Source organism: Toxotes jaculatrix, chromosome 18 (assembly GCF_017976425.1).
Source record: "Toxotes jaculatrix isolate fToxJac2 chromosome 18, fToxJac2.pri, whole genome shotgun sequence".
NCBI classification, from domain to species: domain Eukaryota; kingdom Metazoa; phylum Chordata; class Actinopteri; family Toxotidae; genus Toxotes; species Toxotes jaculatrix.
In genome coordinates, this window is record NC_054411.1 from 15,437,091 (window position 1) to 15,457,465 (window position 20,375).

General features: G+C 40.5%; 4 protein-coding genes across 9 annotated transcripts; 1 reads left to right on the forward strand and 3 right to left on the reverse strand.

Moving 5' to 3' along the window:
* The first annotated feature begins 75 nt into the window (after window positions 1-75).
* Window positions 76-2,899, forward strand: ccdc97 (coiled-coil domain containing 97). Its single transcript, XM_041061747.1, has 7 exons — window positions 76-505; window positions 636-812; window positions 964-1,123; window positions 1,343-1,431; window positions 1,524-1,716; window positions 1,835-1,958; window positions 2,620-2,899. Exons 1-7 carry the CDS (start codon window positions 353-355, stop codon window positions 2,759-2,761), a joined length of 1,038 nt encoding a protein of 345 aa, XP_040917681.1. The 5' UTR covers window positions 76-352; the 3' UTR covers window positions 2,762-2,899.
* A 1,185-nt stretch (window positions 2,900-4,084) lies between these two features.
* LOC121197958 (gelsolin-related protein of 125 kDa-like) lies at window positions 4,085-9,772 on the reverse strand. Of its 6 annotated transcripts, none has more exons than XM_041061740.1 (13): window positions 9,316-9,772; window positions 7,973-8,223; window positions 7,685-7,747; window positions 7,426-7,559; window positions 7,265-7,315; window positions 7,127-7,175; window positions 6,728-6,982; window positions 6,514-6,596; window positions 5,607-5,659; window positions 5,100-5,446; window positions 4,807-4,998; window positions 4,558-4,678; window positions 4,085-4,476 (listed from the first exon to the last, which is right to left on the reverse strand). In XM_041061740.1, the coding sequence occupies exons 2-13, from the start codon at window positions 8,205-8,207 to the stop codon at window positions 4,287-4,289; spliced, it is 1,773 nt and encodes a 590-aa protein (XP_040917674.1). In that variant the 5' UTR covers window positions 8,208-8,223; window positions 9,316-9,772; the 3' UTR covers window positions 4,085-4,286. The 6 variants fall into 6 exon arrangements, with proteins under 6 accessions (XP_040917674.1, XP_040917673.1, XP_040917675.1 ...); XM_041061739.1 differs by having other exon boundaries at window positions 5,100-5,444; window positions 5,602-5,659; XM_041061741.1 differs by lacking the exon at window positions 7,265-7,315 and having other exon boundaries at window positions 5,100-5,444; window positions 5,602-5,659.
* A 157-nt stretch (window positions 9,773-9,929) lies between these two features.
* LOC121198283 lies at window positions 9,930-15,659 on the reverse strand. Its single transcript, XM_041062293.1, has 6 exons — window positions 15,422-15,659; window positions 13,425-14,379; window positions 13,306-13,308; window positions 11,993-12,053; window positions 11,871-11,916; window positions 9,930-10,919 (listed from the first exon to the last, which is right to left on the reverse strand). Exons 1-6 carry the CDS (start codon window positions 15,453-15,455, stop codon window positions 10,063-10,065), a joined length of 1,956 nt encoding a protein of 651 aa, XP_040918227.1. The 5' UTR covers window positions 15,456-15,659; the 3' UTR covers window positions 9,930-10,062.
* Window positions 15,660-17,044: 1,385 nt separating this feature from the next.
* Window positions 17,045-20,313, reverse strand: LOC121197959. The gene is made up of 4 exons (XM_041061746.1): window positions 19,595-20,313; window positions 19,388-19,456; window positions 18,674-18,966; window positions 17,045-18,451 (listed from the first exon to the last, which is right to left on the reverse strand). The coding sequence occupies exons 1-4, from the start codon at window positions 19,821-19,823 to the stop codon at window positions 17,573-17,575; spliced, it is 1,470 nt and encodes a 489-aa protein (XP_040917680.1). The 5' UTR covers window positions 19,824-20,313; the 3' UTR covers window positions 17,045-17,572.
* Window positions 20,314-20,375: the final 62 nt, after the last annotated feature.

The window sequence follows — 20,375 nt, forward strand, 5'->3', positions numbered from 1 at the left end:
GACAAAATCAGACGCACAGGAACTGCAGGGCGGAACGATTCTCTGGGTCGCTCCGAAGGGGGTCAGTAGTACTGATGGACCAATATGGCAGCAAAAACAAATTAAATGTAACCTTAAAATCTTGTACATGATTAATTAAGTTGTGATTCATTAAATGTTCATCATGAGCATGTCAGCGTTAAATCGTGGAAGTTTGTCAGTGTTTATGTCAAAATATTCAGAGCAGTAACGTTAAGGTTAAGATAATCTTCTCACTGTAACGTTTAACCAGCTAAACGTTACAGTTAGCCAACGGTCGTAACTTAAAAGAGCCACTGGAATCACGTCACCTAGCTGGTTAACACTGTTAAATATGTGGGGTGAAATTGAACCCCCCGTTAAAACACAACCGAGTGCGTGTGAGAGTGAAGACAAGAGCAAATTACCAGAAACCCCGGTGATACGGTCCCAGAGATGTGACTTCATCATCCCCACAGACACCGAGCAGCGGCTGCAAGACACCACGGTGAGAGCAGCAGCATCAGCTTTGATTTCATAAACGTATAATGCAAATATCTACCAATAAGTGTCTGTTGTGGTTGGTATGACAGTCATGATTTTTTGTTTTACTGATTGTTTTTCTGCTCATCATTCAGCATGTGAGCCAGGCTGAGTCCAGTTGTGTAAACGCCATGGTAGAAGCCATTGCCTTGAGTGGGAGCCTAGTGAAGAGCCAGCAGATAGGAGAGGCTGAACTGACCCTAGAGCAGCGCAGAGAGGAGCTGCTGCACCAGTACAGAAGCAGGCCACTGGTTTTCCTGGAGAGGTACCATGTATGTGTACACAGCTCAAAATCTTTACTTTTATATTTGGGTGTATATGTTCTGATTTATTTTTTTTTTTTATAAATAAATAATACATATTATATATAATGTGTATTATTTATTAATATATAATAATATATATAATATATAATATTTCCAGACCTGTTTGAAGCCCCAGCACCTGTCAGTGTTTGCCCACGTCAGCTCAGACCCACGGGCTCAACACTACAGCAAAGTGATACAGAGACGAGCTTCAGGATGTACCAACAGGACCAGGGTCCGAAACCAGCGATATGCTGCCCTCAGAGCCCTGCAGAAGGGTAGGGGCTCCACTTGCAGATAGTTTTGTTCTTGATATGGTTTTAGATCGCCACTGGTAAAATATCGGCTGCCACCCTAACAATCACTACACAGATTACTGGTAATCCTATAGTATGTTTACCTGATCACATGCATTAATTATTGTGTAAACTGAAATTGTGTTTTTTTTCTCCCCAACTTGTCATTCCTCTGTTCCTCCTCTGTACCTCCTCTCCTAGAGGGTCAATATTTCAGTGAAGAACAGATGCGAATCAGGGAGCCACTGCTCTATGAACAGTATATTGGCCAATATCTGACTGATGAGGAGGTGAGTTTTATTTCCTAATTTACAGTTCAGTTTAGGGTTTTTTTTTTTTTTTGGTGGGGAGTATTTTCTGGCTAATTTCATCAATGCTATAGGTGCTGGAGCGCTCCCAGGAGGCCATGTTGGATGGTGCAAAGGGGGAACAAGGTAATTCAGTGGGAGGCACAGGAGGACTCGCCCACCTCCTCCTCAACTCCTACCAGGAGCGTCTCATCCAGAATCGTCTGCAGGAGGAGCAGGAGAGAGAGGAGTGCGCACAGGAGGAGGACGAGGATGAGGAAGACGAAGGTGAGAGGTGGTTAGGGGTGGCACTGAAATTACTCTCACTGCTTTCATCTCTGTGCTTTTTCTTAGTCTCTCTCTCTCTCTCTCTCTCTCTCTCTCTCTCTCTGTGTTAAAACTGTAGATAATAGAGTCCAGGAGAAGGAATGGGAGCCCACCCCTGAGGAGAAGGCTCTGCTCAGGGAGGAGTTTGTCAGTCAGATGCACCAGCGCTTCCTAGATGGCAAAGACAAAGATTTCAACTACAGGTCGGCCGCACCACCACTGACTGGGCTTCTATACTTGGAAATAAAAGTACAGCCGCTGGTTACAGGCTGCTTCTACAATAAGCAGACACTGGATGTTGCACTATCAAACTTAAGAGCCAGTTCAAGTGGCTGAAACAACTGTACCCCAGAGTACGCATGCAAATAAAACATCTGCTAAATCCTGATCAGGATGTTTCCAGCAATTAAATAAGAAAAAGATTGATAATTTATTTTTATATTTTATGAAATATTAATCAGAAAGATATTTGAAAACATAAGTGAAAAGCCTAAAGTTTTAAGATATTCAATATAAATAAAGGCACACTGTCTCAGTAAGGTGCTATACAAATGGAAATTAAGTCTTCAATGGCAAATTCCAAATATTGACATTGCAGATATGCTGATGTCAACACCACAGAAGTCTGCAAGATTACAAAAAAAAAAAATCAAATTAGAATGGCACTCAGCGGTAAGATGTCTCACCAGTGTCAAACATACATATAATCAACCAGTTCTCAGCAAATGATAATGTTTAGGTCGCAGTAGCTCCAGAAAAGAAAGCACTTACTCAGAGACCAAAAAGTCTTGAAAAGAAATTATGAGAAAAATCATACACAGTGGCTTTTAAAGTGCGTATTGAAAGTGTTTGTTTCTATTATAGTGAGGTGGATGAGAACCCAGACTATGACAACCTGGACATTGTCAGCAGAGACGCTGAGGATAAATACTTTGATGAAGATGAAGATGAGGAAGAGGACGAGGAGGTGGAAAAGGATGAAGAGGAAGAAGACATGGCCGAATAGTAGCTGTACTTGTGTTTAAATTCTCTCATTGAACTGTAAATGCAAATCTACAAAATAAGGATATGTCTTCTATTTTTCATTGTTACTTCTGAATGCAAACACAGCTGGTAATAAATATTGCTCGTGGGTCTTTTGCAACTGGAGAAAGTCATTGGCAGTACACAGCAGATGGGTTAAGAGTACGATTCTACCACATCCCACCACATCCCCATCAGTGCCTTACTCTGGGAATGAGACAGTACCTGACTGTAAATACAGGAAGCTGAGTTAAGATGCTTTACTGTTAATTACTGTATTTGCCAAGTACATGAGCTCAGTTATTTGGAAAGATAACTATTAATAACTTTTTTATAACAAGGCATACTTTATCTTGCTTTATCAACATAAGCAGAAGAAAGAACAAGGAGAGTGTCACACTACAAGTGGAAATGAAGTAGAGTCCATTATTTCATTTCAAATGTTTGCAAATTGAAAATGTTTAACTTTCCAGATGTTTACAGTCTGGACTATATCTTAAGTTTTTAGGTTAATGTGTCAGATTTTTTAAGCTAAATTTTCTCTCTACAAACTATATTATATATATTATCTATATATAATTTTTCAATATATATCTATATTTCATAAAGATTTCATTGTTGCAATGCATCAGATTATTCTTTACAGCAATGATTGCTGATACCTGTCTTTCTAATGTGTGTCATGAAACACTGTACCTCCTATTATTATTATTACCAGAGGATGAGCCAGGTCTATTCATTTATGTATGACTCAGTTAATACAAATTTATACTTATTTTTCCAACTTCGGTGCCCACACATTTGTCTTTTTCAAAAGTTCATCTTCCTTATCTCATTTTTAGTGTGTTCTGCAGAATAGGAAACTAATTTGCTTTTACTACTTGTAATTAACTGGTAACTAGTACAATTGTAGTCAAAGTTAAGTCAAAGTTCCACTGACTAATGAAATTAACAGTTTTCATTTCTATACACAGCAATATGCTGATTCACAAACTACACTTTCGATGCCACACTCACACCTCAGAGATGGTGCTCAGGTAAAGGCATTCACACACATTTAAGCGAAGGGTGTGTTGGGACTACCTGCCAAAAACACATCACTGAGGGAGAGTAAGACACAGATGGAAGTGATGAAGATGAAGTACTGAAGTAACTGGCAAAGACATGCAGGGGAGGAAAGAGACAAAGTGGGAAGAAGGAGGTTCGAGCCGCAGTATTGAGGTCCTGCCTGAACACCGCTCAACTGCAAGCCACTTAAACATAAATCAATGACAGAAAACATGATGTTTACTTTGCCTTTTTTTTAAAACTTGCAAACCATTTCAATGCTGATGCATTCATACCCACAGCTGACAGCTTCTTAACAGACAGTACAGAGTCATTTTTCTAAACAGATTAAAATAATGTAACATGTTTTTCCTGCAACATTCTTTTGAGGTATAGCAGTAAACACCCTCTGAGATTTCTATGTAATTGCTTTGCCAGGTCTTATCTCCACTCTAATAATTTCACTTTTTGAGTTCATTTATTTTCAGAGTGTAATATTCCTCTTGTAATTTTAAGACTTTCAGTTGCATTTTTATTTTCTCTCTCTTTAACTGATTAAGCTCCATTGTATCTGGATTAATGCTGATAGACGGACCCTCTTCCATGTCTGAGGAATAAGTGCTGTCTGACGTTTGGGCTGTTTGGAGTTCCCTATGAAAGAAAAATATATTATGGCCGTGCATATCAATTAAGCATTCAATTAATCCACATAATGTGATTATTAGACCTTACCTTGTCTCTAGCCTCACATCTTGTAATTGTGCAGCATCGTAGTCATAGGTTATGGCATCTGTACAACCCAGGTTTTCATATTTGCACTCAACTGGCGCACTGTGAAGTTTAGTTGGAGGTCCTGAAAGGTTAGGTGAAAACATTTAATGAAACTGTGGACGTATTTTCATCTCACACAAATGATAAGGCAAAAAAAAAGAAAGAAAAGAAAACAGATCCCATATAACTTATGGTTTCTAAACAACTCACCCACTGCCTCTGTGCTTTCATACTTAATACCCCACTGTGTGACTTTTATGTTTGTGGTCACATCTGTGTTGCCAGTTTGAAAGCTGGTTTCAGAGTTTGACTCATCAAGATGCTCATTTCTCTTTGGTTCTGTCTCCTTTTTTGTACAATGCGTCATTTCCAACGCTTCATCTTCTCTCTCCTCCCCTTCAGCTTTGCAAAATGTCAAATAGATAATTCTTTCAGCAAATCCTTGAAATCTTAAAATCATCTTACAGGTAAAGGAACTGTTAAATCTTTATGTTTTTGCAAACCTTTAGTGGCGCCTAACAGCACAGGGGAGTTTCTGAAGTTGGCAGTGTGATCGCTGATTGATCCAGTGTCAGGTCTGATGTCTGGTGACGAGGTAGCTGGTGCAGATTGAGGTCTTGGTGAATTTCTGTGTTCAGCTTTCATTTCTGTCTGTCCATCTTTCCTTTCATCATTTCCCATCTCTCCATTTTCTTCCTGAACTTCTCCAACTGTGGGTGGGACGTCTGGCATCTGCAAGGGATGGGTGTGTGTGGCTGTTGCGACGGAGAAGTCATCTACTGCCGAACCGTTGTGCTGTCGTTCCTCTTCACTCTGTGTGTCCTCATCCAGTGGCTTAGACCAACTGTCTGCTCTCAAATAAAACAGAGGTTACACACCTCTGTTTTATCACAGAATCATGCAAGTTATGAAGGAAAATAATACTGTGGAGGTAGCTTTGTTGACTTTGATTTGATCACACATATGGCTTCTGTTTGGATAAGTTGGACAAGAACATTTACAAACCTTCTTCTGCAGGCTCAGTGCATTTGTACTGATGATCACTCTTGGTCTGAAACAGAGTCTAATGCCGAATCACAAGAGAAATATGTTATCATCACCAACAGAACACTCTCTACGGCCTCTGTGTTGCTGATTCTCTGTTTGGAGTTACTGAAAAGCTTCCATGGGATGTTTAGATTAGATGCATAACATGTTACAGCATGTGTCACAAATGCAGGATTCATTAAAAATCAGAGAATTCATCAGTATATATTGTAAAGGGCAGGTAAGATTATTGATAAACAACTTCTGAGTTAGTTTGAAACAGTACTTAATAAATTAATTATTCTATTTTTCAGTAATACAAGACTACAGCCATGCTAACGACTGTGTGTGTGTGTGTGTGACTGAATAAAAGACAGAACACAAAGCAAACTTTAGAGAAGGAGGTGTGACTGCATACAAGGTCAATGGAAAGGCGCGAGTAGGTGTGTATCTCCGGCTGCACAATCCAGCAGTCAAAGTTTTGCAAATTGTGCAAGGCTACAATTTTCTACACCTTCTGTCTGAATCCAGCCTTGAGGCTGCACTTGGACACGATGGGGCTTTGAGCTAAAAGCATCAGAACATCAGCATGCTATCATGTCCACAATGGCAATGTTATATTTAAGGTTTGCCACATTCACCATCTTAGTGTATTAGCATGCTAACATTTGCTGAGTGCCTCCAAACACAAGTATAAGTGAGACTTATGGGACTTATGTCAAAGTAGTTGCCTAAATGAGAGTTTGATCAAAAGCTAAAGAAACTGCCAAACTTATGACATTTGATCCTGAGGGGAGCATTAATGTGTGTAGTACTGTTAACATGGTGAAAAGCTTTTGAGGTGTTTTGAAACAAAGAAGGAAACACCTCCACAGTTTCTCTCCGTCTTACCTCTCGGAGCCTCGGGAGGACAATTTTCACTGTCTGCAACACATTTTTCATAGATGCTGAAATGTTCAAATCTCTCTCCCTCTCTGAAAGAAGAAGAGTGATAGTTTTACATCCACAAAGCGGCTGCTCAGTGGCCTATATAACATGCCAACATTCATTTCAATAATAATGTTTCTACAGATGATTGATTCCTTGAAACGGTTTGAAAGGGTACCTTCAAAAACACTGCTGTCATAGTCGTTATCGGTAAAAGTAGGGAAATCCTCATTTTCCATTTCTCCCTTTTCCATCTTATCTTCTTCTTTACTCTTGTCATCTCCTGAGTCTACAACCTCTTCTTTATTTTCAGCCCCTACGCTTTCTTCCTTTCCCTCCTCTGTCTCTACGGCCAGTTCTTCAATGCTTGGACACCAGTCGTCATCTTTAACATCATCTTCCTCAGTTTCTTCAGCGTTCTGTATTGCTGAGGCTTTAATATAATAATATGTGCACTTTAAGAAACTGTTCAGTACTATTTGGTATCAAATGAATCATAGTAAGCTGGCATGCACTACGCTCAATGTTTAATTCAGTGTCTGGTTTGAGTAGCAGTTACAAGAAAGTGCAAACAAACCTTCAGAGGGGCTCTCTGAGTCTTGATTTGATGGTAGGATTTTCTTTGGCTGGGTGAATAAAAAAAAAAAACTTGTGACATACAGTGTCAAAGTTGTGTAAATTTCTTCAGTAAAATCAATCAGTCAATTTTAGTTACCTTTGTAGATGCACTTCCTCTTTTAAATCGTTTAGTGGTTAATATCCCTTTCTGTGATTATGGTGAAAAGTTTTTATTTAGTGTTGTTGTGGTTTGTGAACATCAGCAAAAAGCAATGAAACAAACAACAACAACACAAAAAAAAAAAAAAAAACACATACCTGAAACAAAATCTGCAGAGGTTTCTCTTTGTGGAAAATTGTTGCTTTCCATTTTTTACTCGAGCCTTTTCCCCCAAAGCCCTCAAAGGCAGAGGGAGCAAACCAGCGGCCCTCACACAAAATACATTCCTCACCTGAACAGATTGCGCACACACACAGCAACAACACAAATTAGAAACAAAAAGGGATGAAGAACTAAGATCTGTTTACTTATCTATAAAATATGAGGTAAACTGAAGAAGAATTCGTTTCTGCTTACCCCTGCCCAGTTTTTGTACATCCAGGGTGCCTTTTTTGTTTCCACAGGTTACAGGCAAAAGTCCTAGATTTTACATAAATTGACATAATTGTCTTGTGAATGTATTTTCATATCATAGACAATATTCTGTGGAGAGCTCAATGCACCTTTCAATACAGTTTTTGGTGGAGGGCTCTTTTTTATAATCTTCATCTTGGAATATGTTCTCAAAACACACATTCATATTAAAAAAAAAAAAAAAAGAAAAAAAATGGATGCTCAGTGTTTCACATGGCTCTGAAGACTCACTATTTTCTGGTGCCCCTTGGTTGTGAGTGGTAGATGAGGCTGGCTTTTCACTGTCTTCCCAATCTTCCTCCTCCTCTTCTTCTTCCTCCTCCTCATCGTCGTCGTCCTCCTCTTCCACATCTTCATCATCTTCGATATATCTGACTCTCTTTTTTTTCCTCAGGCTATTTCTCCTGTCCCTATCTTCTTCGTCGTCGTCTTCATCATCACTAATAATCAAGCAGTTCCTCTTCATTCGGAGAAGAAGTCCTCTTTAAAAATTAAACAAAAAAAGCTTTTAGTTAAGTTGTTTCTTTCTTAATTTCATTCTGCACATACAACAAAAACAACAGAACAGAGGATTGTTTTTGTCCTGAAAAGTATGCTACATGTTCCTTTGTCTGCCTCGGTAGAGAGTACCACCACAGCACAGACCTGGGGTCAGTTCCCGAGACAGAAATCAGTTTGTGATTTCTGAATCTGTCCTCCCCAGGACACGGTAAGGTGTATCCATGAAGTTTATATTATAATCAAGTCATTTATTAAATTATTTATTTTCTACTTCTTCTTCTTACCATTTTGGCATTCAGGTGTGTGTGGCCTGCATTGATGTGCACATAAATATGCCATAAATACGCATCTATCAGCTGTACGACAAATTCAAACCGCTGACATGTTGTGATTTCTCAGAGAAGTCTCACAGCTTTTTGAAACCAGCAGCATGGAAGCGCTTTTCTTAATAAACTCTACTTAAATCATTTGCTTTCTAATGGCGGTAGATAACGTATCCTGTAGTATTAAGTAACTTTCGGTTTCGTTTTCATGCACGAAAGAGAAAAAAAAGCAGCGAGAGGAGGCGGAAGTATGCTGCGGAGACTCTGAAACATGTTCAGGCGGGTTTCACTGACGAAGGGTCAGGAATAAAGACGCCTAAACTCATCTTCTAAAATGGGCTTTATGACTGTGTTTATGAAATAAATCCACGGCCATGACCACCACTTTTGAAGATATACTCACAACAGAATCTGATCATAGCCTGTTTTGTCATTTTGTCAACATGAAATATTTATGCACCCGAGCGCTTTTTCGCTGTTGGAGTGAGCTAAAGCATTTAGACAATCCGGAATATTCCTACATACATGTCCGTGATGCCACATACAGCACACAGTGAGATATGGTCATTTAAAATGAATGAAAAACTTTCCAAGAAGATTCAGCGAACACAGAGGGCATGTTTATGTATTTATTATGTACATGTAGAATTGCTTCTCAAAAAAAAAAAAAAAGCAAAACATGAAACCAAACCATTGATTTTACATTTGTTCAGACATAACAACAGATAAAACCACAAAGCAGTGTCTTACCTCTGCAGCCCCTGAGCCTACGAAATAAAACTGAAACTTAAGTGGGAGACGCTCCCACAAAATGACTGAACCACCAGGATAATGTTCACCACGGACCTCCCAGCATTAACAAGTTTTTCTGATCAAACCACCAGAGGGCTCTGTAAAGTGAAAATGAGGCTCTGATGAAAAAAACAAAACAAAAAAAAAACAACAACACAGATTTCAAGTGCATTCATTACTCTTCATCTGTGAGCTGAATAACCACATGTGAAAAAATACTAATCAAAAAGCAGTCAATCAGTCAATCAGCTGACTGATTAAGAAATGAGCAAACGACCATAAACAGATTAAATTATTCAGAAGCCAGTATTAACTATAACAACAGTAGAAATGCTCCAACTGTAACCAAGGACTAAATGTTCTCAAACCAGTTTAACCTGAAATTTAAAAAAAAAAAAAGCTAAAGGTTAAAAAGGAAACGGGCTGAATTTCAAATTATAAGACAACCGTCAAAAAAAAAAAAAAAAAAAAAAACAACAAACTATCAACCATTACTATTACTACTACTATTACTATTACTACTCTTTTGGACCTGCATACAGTACCTGACCCTAAACCCCTCCCATCCCACCCCCCTCTTGATTCCACCCACTCACTCACCTAAAATGCAGCAGGCTTATTTCCTCTATTTGCTGAGCTTTGGGGAACAAGAGGTGTGCAGTTAATTTCTGGATTTAATGAAATGAAAAATATTATTTCTGTTTTCTATTTACGGTAAACGCCTAGGGCAGTAATCAGTACACTCACTGGTACGAGGACCAGGAGGTATGTCAGATTCATCAGGCTAGTCTTCCATTCTGCAGCCAGTCTTGCGCTGTGCTCCTCTTTTCTCCACAGCTCCTTCTTCATCATCTCCAGCTCCTCCCCGTCGTAACTATCCAGCAGCTGCCTCTCCTTAAGGCTGATCTCTTCACCTCTCTCCTTCAGGATGCTCTCCTGTCTCTCCCTGATCTTCCTCTCCTTTTTGGGATACAGCTTTGTTTCATAATGAGTTCCTCCATTCAGGGCCACCAGGGTCTGGATCTTTTCCACGAAGCTTGTCACCTGGTGCACGTCCTCTTGGTTTTTGTTGTTGAAGACATGGAAGCCACCACTGCACTTGCGTATGAAGTTGCGGAGGTTGTCATCACTTTCAGAAATAATGTCAGTGATTGTTTTTCCATCCAGACGATCCCCATGGGTGAACAGCACGATGGTGTAGTCCCACACTCTCGGGCCAAACATCGTTTCGATCAGTGTGTTGGTATCTTGATCTTCCTGAGTCATCCTTCCTACAGGGACCACATATACAAAGGCGTGAGGTCCTGGTTCAAGGAGTCCCACACGCTGCAGAATGTCTCGAACAATTTCCACCTTGTTGCGGTCTGTCTCAAAAAGCCCTGGTGTGTCGATCACATCAACAGGCACGTTCCCAACAGTCCCAACTTCCTTTTCACAATGTTGAGTGACTCTCGTCAGCTTCATGTCTGATTCAAACACGTGTATACCGAGGATTGTGTTCCCACTCGAGCTCTTGCCTGCTCCACTCTTCCCAAGAAGCATAATCCTCAGGGGCTTTACCTCTGCCAATCCAACAAAGGAGAAACATTTCATGACACAGTAGTTTTTGTTCTTAAAAAAAAATGTTCTCACCTTGATCACTAAAGTTTACTTTTCTCATTTTCACATAGATTGGTGATTATAACTTTCTCTCTTTATGGTATGAGCACAAGAGTATATGCCATAATGGGATGTTTTTATATATGTGTGTGTGTGTGTGTGTGTGTGTGTGTGTGTGTGTGTGTGTGTGTGTGTGTGTGTGTGTGTGTGTGTGTGTGTGTGTGTGTGTGTGTGTGTGCATAGATGGCTAGATTCATATATAGATATGGATGTAGATTAAAAAAAAGTCATAGTCCCTTATGACTTATATCTGTGGGGCTGTAGTAAAGTACAGTGTTTATGTGTTTGAACACTGTATTTAACATGTTTGAGTGTTCAAACGTTAAATCTCTTTTAACTTGCATATGCAAAGGAAAGCAGAAGAGTAACGACACCAAGTGTGAACTGAGACCAAAGTAAGACATGAGGTGACAAAACCCTGGTTGATCCAAGGAAGCCAGTGAAGACCTGCAGTTAATGTTAGATTCCAGAGCTGCCTTATGCCATAGGTAAAGGCTTTAGTCTCGGAAATACAAAAACCGCTGTGCTAAACCACTCCTCATTTTTCTGATCTGCCTGCAGCTGTTCAACATGATGATTTGGATTCCTGTGTGACTGCTGTTTGCTTCCTTTGTGATTCAAAAATAACTCCTGTGATGAGATGGACAAAGTAATCGGTGGCTAAAATAGTCCCATGAAAGAATCCTCTGATTTTAAACTACAGCTGTAGTTTCCTATCAGATTAGATAAGTTTCATTTCCACAAGGTTTCTCTCTTTATGGGCAGCTAAAACTGGGAGTTTAACTAAAACAGCAGATCATTTTAGTGGATAAGAATAAATGGAAGACAAGTTCAGAGTTCATTCTCATACTCACCTTCTTCCAAATCCTTTTGTTCTGGATCAGCCATGATTTCAATGTTCTTGGCAGAGGCAGATCAAACTACTGTGCTGCCAAATACTGTATAATGTCAGTGTTAACAGGAGTTTCTGGCTAACAGCTAACTGGCCCTCAGCGTATTTGTTCTCAAAGTCCGACTGCTGCTGTGCCCTAGAAAACCTGTTTTATAATGAGCAGGATCAAAGTGAAAGTATGAGCAGGAAACATCACATGGGAGGGACACTGGCTCAGTGGTTTAAGTTTCACAGGTTTACATGACCAGTGGTCTAAAAAATATTCTACTAAAAGATGATTATTGGAATGAAAGCACTGTAAAACTTTTACCTTTGAAATAGTAATGACCTAAAGTAGATGTATGGTGCTTTCATGGTGATTTCATAAAGTCTCACAACTTTATGAAATTATCAGCATGAAAGGGCTATTCTTAATAAACTGCAGTCAATCAGTTGCTTGCTAATGACATTAGACGACTCGAGTCAGGAACGAACAGGAGGTTAAACCTGCTTAAACTTACTTCACTCACCTTTTGAAGTAATGTAGTAAATTTATGACTTTTATTATCAGTCTTTTATTATGATAACATTAAATATTGCTCCACCCAAGTGTTATCTCTGGAAGTATGGAGTGAGCTAAAACTTTAAGACCGTTAGGATTATTCTACATAAATGTCCATGATGCCACATACAGCGCACAGTGAGATATGGCACTGTGGAGTCATTTAAAATGAATAAAACTTAACAATGAATAAAAGTCATTTTCTTGAGAAATGAGCAAAGGACCATACGCAGATTAAATAGGTGAGAAGCCAGAATTAACTATCAGAACTGTAGAAATGCTCAAAACATAACTGAGGACTACATGTCCTCAAACCATTTTAAACTGTGATAGAAGAAAGAACTAACATATCACACAGTGCAATATCAAATCAACAAAGAAAAGCAGAACTTGGTGAGCTCAGGTCAGACCACAACAGCCTCACTGAGAGGTTCACTGAAGAGGAAGACTACAGTCACAGTCAACCTGTTAGTTATGATGGCACATAAGAGAGGAAAAGAAAAACTACGTTCTGTTTAACTTATTACAGTAGCTTACTTAAACATGTTATTCTCACAAGACACTTCTTTATAACTTGTTTCTTTCTTTCAGTCATTTAATATTAACAGCTATGCACACGTCACATTTAACAAGAAGTTCATAAAAACTATAAAATGTGCTGCACAATTTCTGGATTTATTGATGATAAAACATTATTATTATTATGAGGGTTATTGTTATCACTATTAGAAAACTTAACCACGTTCCTGTTTAAACCCAATATATCAGCATTTTCAACAGGTTGTGCTTTAAATCTTAATCATGATGAGACAAGAAAATTTAAAAAAAAGTAAAGTTATATCTATTTCCCAATTACTGGCTGATAAAAATATGTTTTCTAGGCAGTTTCTCTGGAATAAAATTCATTTCATTTAATGAACATCTGTTGTACACTTGATTAGTAGATGCTAAATACTAAATGCCTCAAACCACTGCTATTCGGTTTTCTTAGTAAGCATTGGTATTTTTCTGGAAAGGTTTGGAAACTCCTTACAGAAAATACCAATCCAAATGACTGTTAGTCCTAGTAGCCACACAGAGGGCACCCGAAGAGCAAAACCTATCAGTAGACCCACTGCTAACAGGACCAGGAGGTATGTCAGATTACTCGAGCCTGTCTCCTTCTCTGCAGCCAGTCTTGCGCTGTGCTCCTCTTTTCTCCACAGCTCCTTCTTCATCATCTCCAGCTCCTCCCCCTTGTAGCGATCCAGCAGCTGCCTCTCCTTGCGGCTGATCTCTTCACCTCTCTCCTTCAGGATGCTCTCTTGTCTCTCCCTGATCTTCCTCTCCTTTTCGGGATACAGCTTTGTTTCATAATGAGTTCCTCCATTCAGGGCCACCAGGGTCTGGATCTTTTCCACGAAGCTTGTCACCTGGTCCACGTTCTCTGGGTTTTTGTTGTTGAAGACATGGAAGCCACCACTGCACTTGCGTATGAAGTTGCGGAGGTTGCTATCACTTTCAGAAATGATGTCATTGATTGTTTTTCCATCCAGACGATCCCCATGGGTGAACAGCACGATGGTGTAGTCCCACACTCTCGGGCCAAACATCGTTTCGATCAGTGTGTTGGTATCTTGATCTTCCTGAGTCATCCTTCCTACAGGGACCACATATACAAAGGCGTGAGGTCCTGGTTCAAGGAGTCCCACACGCTGCAGAATATTTCGGACAATGTCCACCTTGTTGCGGTCTGTCTCAAAAAGCCCTGGTGTGTCGATCACATCAACAGGCACGTTCCCAACAGTCCCAACTTCCTTTTCACAATGTTGAGTGACTCTCGTCAGCTTCATGTCTGATTCAAACACGTGTCTACCGAGGATTGTGTTCCCACTCGAGCTCTTGCCTGCTCCACTCTTCCCAAGGAGCATAATCCTCAAGGGCTTTACCTCTGCCAATCCAACAAAGGAGAAACATTTCATGACACAGTAGTTTTTGTTCTTTAAAAACACTGCTCTCACCTCTGCACTGTGGAGTATATGGTGGTGTATATGCCACATTTTCAGTCTTAGACAGCAACATGCAGTAGGAGTTTCAAAAATGAGCCATGAATCTTAAAATGTACAGTAATTCTTACTGATTTTGCACAGGAAAAACAATACACATATATGTAAACATGTATATGAAGTTAATGACTCAGGGTCTGTGTTGACCTACTTACAGAGGAGTGTAGTTCCTTATGACTTATATCTGTGGGGCTGTAGTACAGCGTTCATATGTTTGAACAATGTATTTAACATGTTTGATTGTTCATACGCTCAGTAATTTAAAATGAAACTTGTCCAAGATTCCACATCTGACTGGGAAGAATAGAATAACATAGTCTGTATGTCTTATGTCTAACACCTTAACCTGTTACTGGCTGCTATCAACCTGTGCAGGTATAGTCAGCAAACACAGACACTCCCACTATATAACTATATAAAGTGTCAGTGTTGACCTACTTACAGTGTAGTTCCTCATTACTTACATCTATAAAACTGTAAAATATCTGTTCTAACACAATTTACTTTGCCATATTAAGATGTTCATACTCCAAATCTCTTTTAACTTACATATGCAAAGGAAAACAGAAGAATAATGACACCCAGTGTGTATGAACTGAGGCAACCCAACACAAAAACCGTGTTAAACCACTCCTCATTTTTCTGATCTGCCTGCAGCTGCTCAACATGATGATTTGGATTTCTGTGTGACTGCTGTTTGCTAAAAAATAACTCCTGTGATGAGACGAACAAAGTAGTTAGCAGCTGAAGTTGTCCCATGAAAGAATCCTCTGATTTTAAGCTACAGCTGTAGTTTTTGTTTCCAGCATTTCCACAAGGTTTCTCTCTTTATGGGCAGCTAAAACTGGAAGTTTAACTAAAACAGCAGATCATTTTAGTGGATAAGAATAAAGAGAAGAAGAGTTCAGAGTTCATTCTCATACTCACCTTCTTCCAAATCCTTTTGTTCTGGATCAGCCATGATTTCAATGTTCTTGGCAGAGGCAGATCAAACTACTGTGCTGCCAAAAACTGTATAATGTCAGTGTTAACAGGAGTTTCTGGCTAACAGCTAACTGGTCCTCAGCGTATTCGTTCTCAAAGTCCGACTGAGCCTTTGTAAAGTTTGTTTGTTCAGAGCAGTTCTCTCCCCAGCTCTCTTCTTGCTGCTGTGTCCTAGAAAACGTGTTTTGCAGTGAGTAAGATGAAAAATGAAAATGAAAGTATGAGCAGGAAAGGTAATGAGGGCAGGACACTGGCTCAGTGGTTTAAGTTTCACAGGTTTATGGTCTAAAAAATATTCTCCTATACAAGAGGATTACTGGCATGAAAGCACTGAGCTGTAAAACTTTTACCTTTGAGACTGTGATGATTTAAAATAAAAACAGTGCTTTCATGGGGAAAATGAGACCATTGTTTGGAATTGGCTGTCAACTGATGTAAACTAAATGAAAGCTGCATAGTGCATCCTGTAAGTCAGTATGTAATGATTGTCTGTGTACAGACTATGGCTTAATTCATGGTAGCAAATTAATTCATGTATATAAAACTTTTATCATAGAAAAGAGTTTGAGTTTTGTATTATAAGGACAGACGGAAACAGGGAAACTATTAAATAAATATACTTGAGGTGAGTGTGTTACTTTGTACCACTCTGATGAAGATGTAAAATGAAAATTTTAGTAAATAATTTAGTAATTAGTAATTTTAGTAATTAACCAAAACCCAATTTGTAGATAAAAAGCACCACCTAGTGGACAGTACAGTACGCACACACACACACAAATACATGCAAAAACAAAAGCCCAAAAACCCAAATGATAAATGAGAAAAAAAAAATAAAATAAAATAAAAAAATAAACAAACACAAACAGTACAGATTGGGAAGCAGAAGTTTGTTATTTCTTCTTCCCTCTGGCATTAATCATCTCCTGATCCTCCAGATTTATCCTGTGACTCCTTGGAGGGGAATCACTGAACTAAACTACTCATGACTGTTTATAAAATAGTTAAAACCCCACCTCAGCCAGCTACAACAGTAGAATGCTGCTTCTGAGTTAATGCATCAGTATTAGCTATTTAGTAATTGATTATACATACATTATGTAATAAGTCTGTTGTCTCTTAGGGGTAAAGTGAAGATTCAGTAGGTATTAGTGGATGAGTCTGACAGCATAAGGAACGTCCGTCAGTTAACAGGCTTCTTATGCACTTACATAGGAGAGACTCTGTCTCATCTGGATCAAAGTCTTGACTAAATGAGGAATCTGGGTTGGTGAAAGAATCAGTCAAAATGCATTAATAATGCAATTAACTACTTTGGCTGCATACCTAATAACAACCTACGTGCTGCTTCAATTGCTTTGAAAAAACAAAATACTGAGAAAAGTAAATGCCAGATGTTGATATCAAGCCAGGGAGGAATACTTGCTGGAAAGAAACAGCATAAAGGTATTAGCATCCTATCTGGTCCAGTTATTGGTACTGGACCCTTAAACTAACTCCAAGTAGCACAATACAAACTGGTGTAACCCAACTGGCTTCAAGTTGACGACAGAGCTTGTCTTATTTCAAGAAGATGAGAGAAACTCACAGTCACAGTACCGGAGGCAGTGTATCAAATTTAAATCTTCATATATTCATGACTAAGATGAGTGAGATGTTCTGTATTCTGGGACCCTGGAACGGAATGAAGTTTCCTACCTCGTGAGTCAAATCCTTCCAACTTTAAGTCAAAGCTGCTAGAGAGAGCTCCTGAGTAAAATGATGATACCTTAAATTTCATTTAACTCTAAAGTTTGCCGTTGTTTCTGCACAGTGTAACTCACCCAGACAAAATCTTATTTAACTGTGCATTTGAGGAGAATGTTTTATTGGATGTTAGTGCAGTGACTCTAATGCACTAAAATGTAAAACATGTAACAATAATACAACACTTCATTTATCCTAAATTTTAAAAAGCGAGCAGTTCATTTGATTTTATTCCTTTTTTTTTTTTGTATTTCCATTATGTGTGAGTATTAGGCTGTTTTCATAAACATGATCTCAGGATGGGAAGGAAGGTTAAAGATCCCCTGCTTTCCAGGCTTTCACCTGACATCACTTCCGATCAGCCAGTCTCTGCAGGAGGGCAATGACTGTGTCCTGTTTGGACGAGAGCAGCTCCAGGGCCGTGGCTATCCTGCCAAGGGACTCTGCCATGCGCACCTCCCTCCTCTCACGCCTCTTCTCTCTGGCTTCAACCCTGCGGCGAGCCACTCGATCCAGGTAGGCCTGCTCCTCCTGCCGCTTCAGAATCTCCTGGAGCAAAGCGGTGCCGCTTTGCTCCTCGTTTCCTTTCTGGTTCTGTCCTTCAGTTCCCGACATGGTTGTTACAGATAACGAGGCGGCAGCAGAAGAACTGAGACAGGAGGACGTAGGGGGGAAAGAGGAGGAGGAGAGGCCAAGGAGATTCTGACTGTTGTTAACTGGCGCACTAAGACAAAAAGGTATGACACCCGATGAGAAGGATGGAGCTTTACGGCTTATGTAGCGAGATGTGTTGAGGTCTGTGTTACTGCTCGAGCCAAGGGAAGGAGACGTAGACGCTGTTTCTGTAAAACAAGGTGAGGAGATAAAAGATGGAGATGGCACAATGGTGGCTGGATGAATACTGGTTGTGACAATGTCACCGTTGAGGACGATCAGCGGTTTGACTTCTGGAGCATTTGTTGGGCTACTGGTTGCTGTAGTCACTGAGGTCACGGCAGAAGTGCTGCTGATGATTTGACTTGTGGCGGCTCCCTGACCTGACTCCAAACCACCAGTCACAGCAAAGTCACCATTAGGACGGATAATGGTGGTGGGCTGTGGAAACTGTGGTTTGGCAGCGATCTTTGCCAAAGGACAGGGGAGTGCAGAAGCAACGTTTCCACCTTTGTTTCTTTTGTTGTTGATGATCTGAGTGCCAACGGTGTCGCAGAGTGTGGCATCCATCAACTATAGGGAGAAGAGACAGACACGAAGAGATGGGGAAAGGACATGAACAGTTCAAGTTATTCGTGCCACACAGATCAGCTGCTGTTATTTGAGAGTAACAAAATCAACTTTCCATACAAAGTTAATGAGAAAACATCAAAACATTTTAATGAAAGCACAAAAGCACAAAGGCACTCAGGCCAGCACCTTTCCTCGGGTTTCTTTTCCTACTATCAGACTTACATCAAAGAACTCCCAGGACGTTTTAGCATGTCCCGTCTCCCGGCTGCGGTCTTTAACCCTCTTGTAAGTGACAATGAGGTTGTTCCACTTGCGGCGGATCTTTTCAACAGGAAGCACGTGCCCCTTCGAGGCCATCTCCTCCTGGACACTCTGAAAGAGCTGTGAGCGTTCCCGAGTCTCATACAGGCCCCAGCGGCGCCCGACGGCCTCGATCAGACACAGAACAGCTTTGGAAGAGAAATCTGAACCGGTGGGAAGCGTCTTCTCTGAGGGAGCAGGTGGCATCGCTGAAGCTGAGGGAGGAAACGATGATGAGCTCACATAAGGGCTGCAACTTATGTTTAATCGTTTGTTGTATGAAGCATTACAAAATGCTGTATTTCTCTGCCTGTTCAAAGAGAATGTAACATCTTCAGATGTCTTAATCTGCTGGACCAAAAGTCCAAATACCAAAAAAATATTTAGTTTACAATTATGCAAGACAATGTGATTCAGTTATGATGATTTTCCGTGTTATTAGTTAAATTAGTCTTTTACTTGTTCATCATGTACGAAGAATTTATAACGGAACGCAGATAAATCCAAAAGGTTCACTGACCTTTTCTTGTTGCCCACAGATGCCGACTATTGAATTATTGACTAATTATTTCAGCTCTATCTCACACTGACAACAATCAGCCAAAATACGATCCTCCCCCTTTGATCCTTAATTACCTGGAGCTATCTTCAGGTAAGTTTTTCCATCTCCTGACGTGGTGAAGAACCGGTCGGTACTCACAGGATCTAATGTTTAGAAAATACAGTATGGAAACTGAATAACATTACATTAGTATATCGGATATAACATTCTGCTCATTACTGTTTTGGACTGTAAAGAAAAACAGATAAAGCCCCGTTAGTCGTGATCATAAATCAACTCACACAGCAGTACAGGAGTAGTTGTCGTGGCTGCTTGCAGCTCTGTGTCAGCCAGCTCCTCTGCAGTCTGATCCACTCCTCCTCCTCCTCCTCCCCCTCCTCCTCCTCCTCCTCTGCATGCAGGCGGCTCCCGACTGCCCAAATCCGGCGCAGATGTGTTTTCATCCACCGCCTCAGTTTTCACATGCATTGTTGCGAGGTCGCTGGCGCCTCCTCGCACGTTCTCCTCCATGGCTGACACAGAAACAAAAACATGAGCCAAACGGAGCAGAGAGCCGTGCGTTCGTCTGCGCAGGCGTTGGATCGGGAGAAAGTTTGGAGGTCGCCGATCTCAGTGGGTGATGCAGAGTTCAGCCGCGGTAGGTGCTGCTGCTGCTGCTGAAGCCATGAATCCCGGACGGGAGGTTAGTTAAGTGCGTGATGGACAAACACCACCAGCACCCCCCACCCCATCCCATCCCATCCTGCCCCCTGTTTTTGTTTATCATGAGGGGCAGAGAAATGGCTGCGCTGTCCACCTCTCAGCCGACGGATGCGCAGAGCGGCTGCGCAGCTCCCAGCTCAGATTTGCTGCTGGTGGCGACTGTGACGGTGACGTCAGCTGACCGCACATAAACAGTACATGTTTACTACACGATAAATTATCAACGGCATTTATCTGTCATCGTTAAATCACCTTGACTCTCAGGAAACAGGAGCCAATCTGTATTTGTTGGGACGACAATAATAAAACTTTGCACAGTTCGGCCGACCTGCTGCACACCGACTGAGAAAAAGCTACACT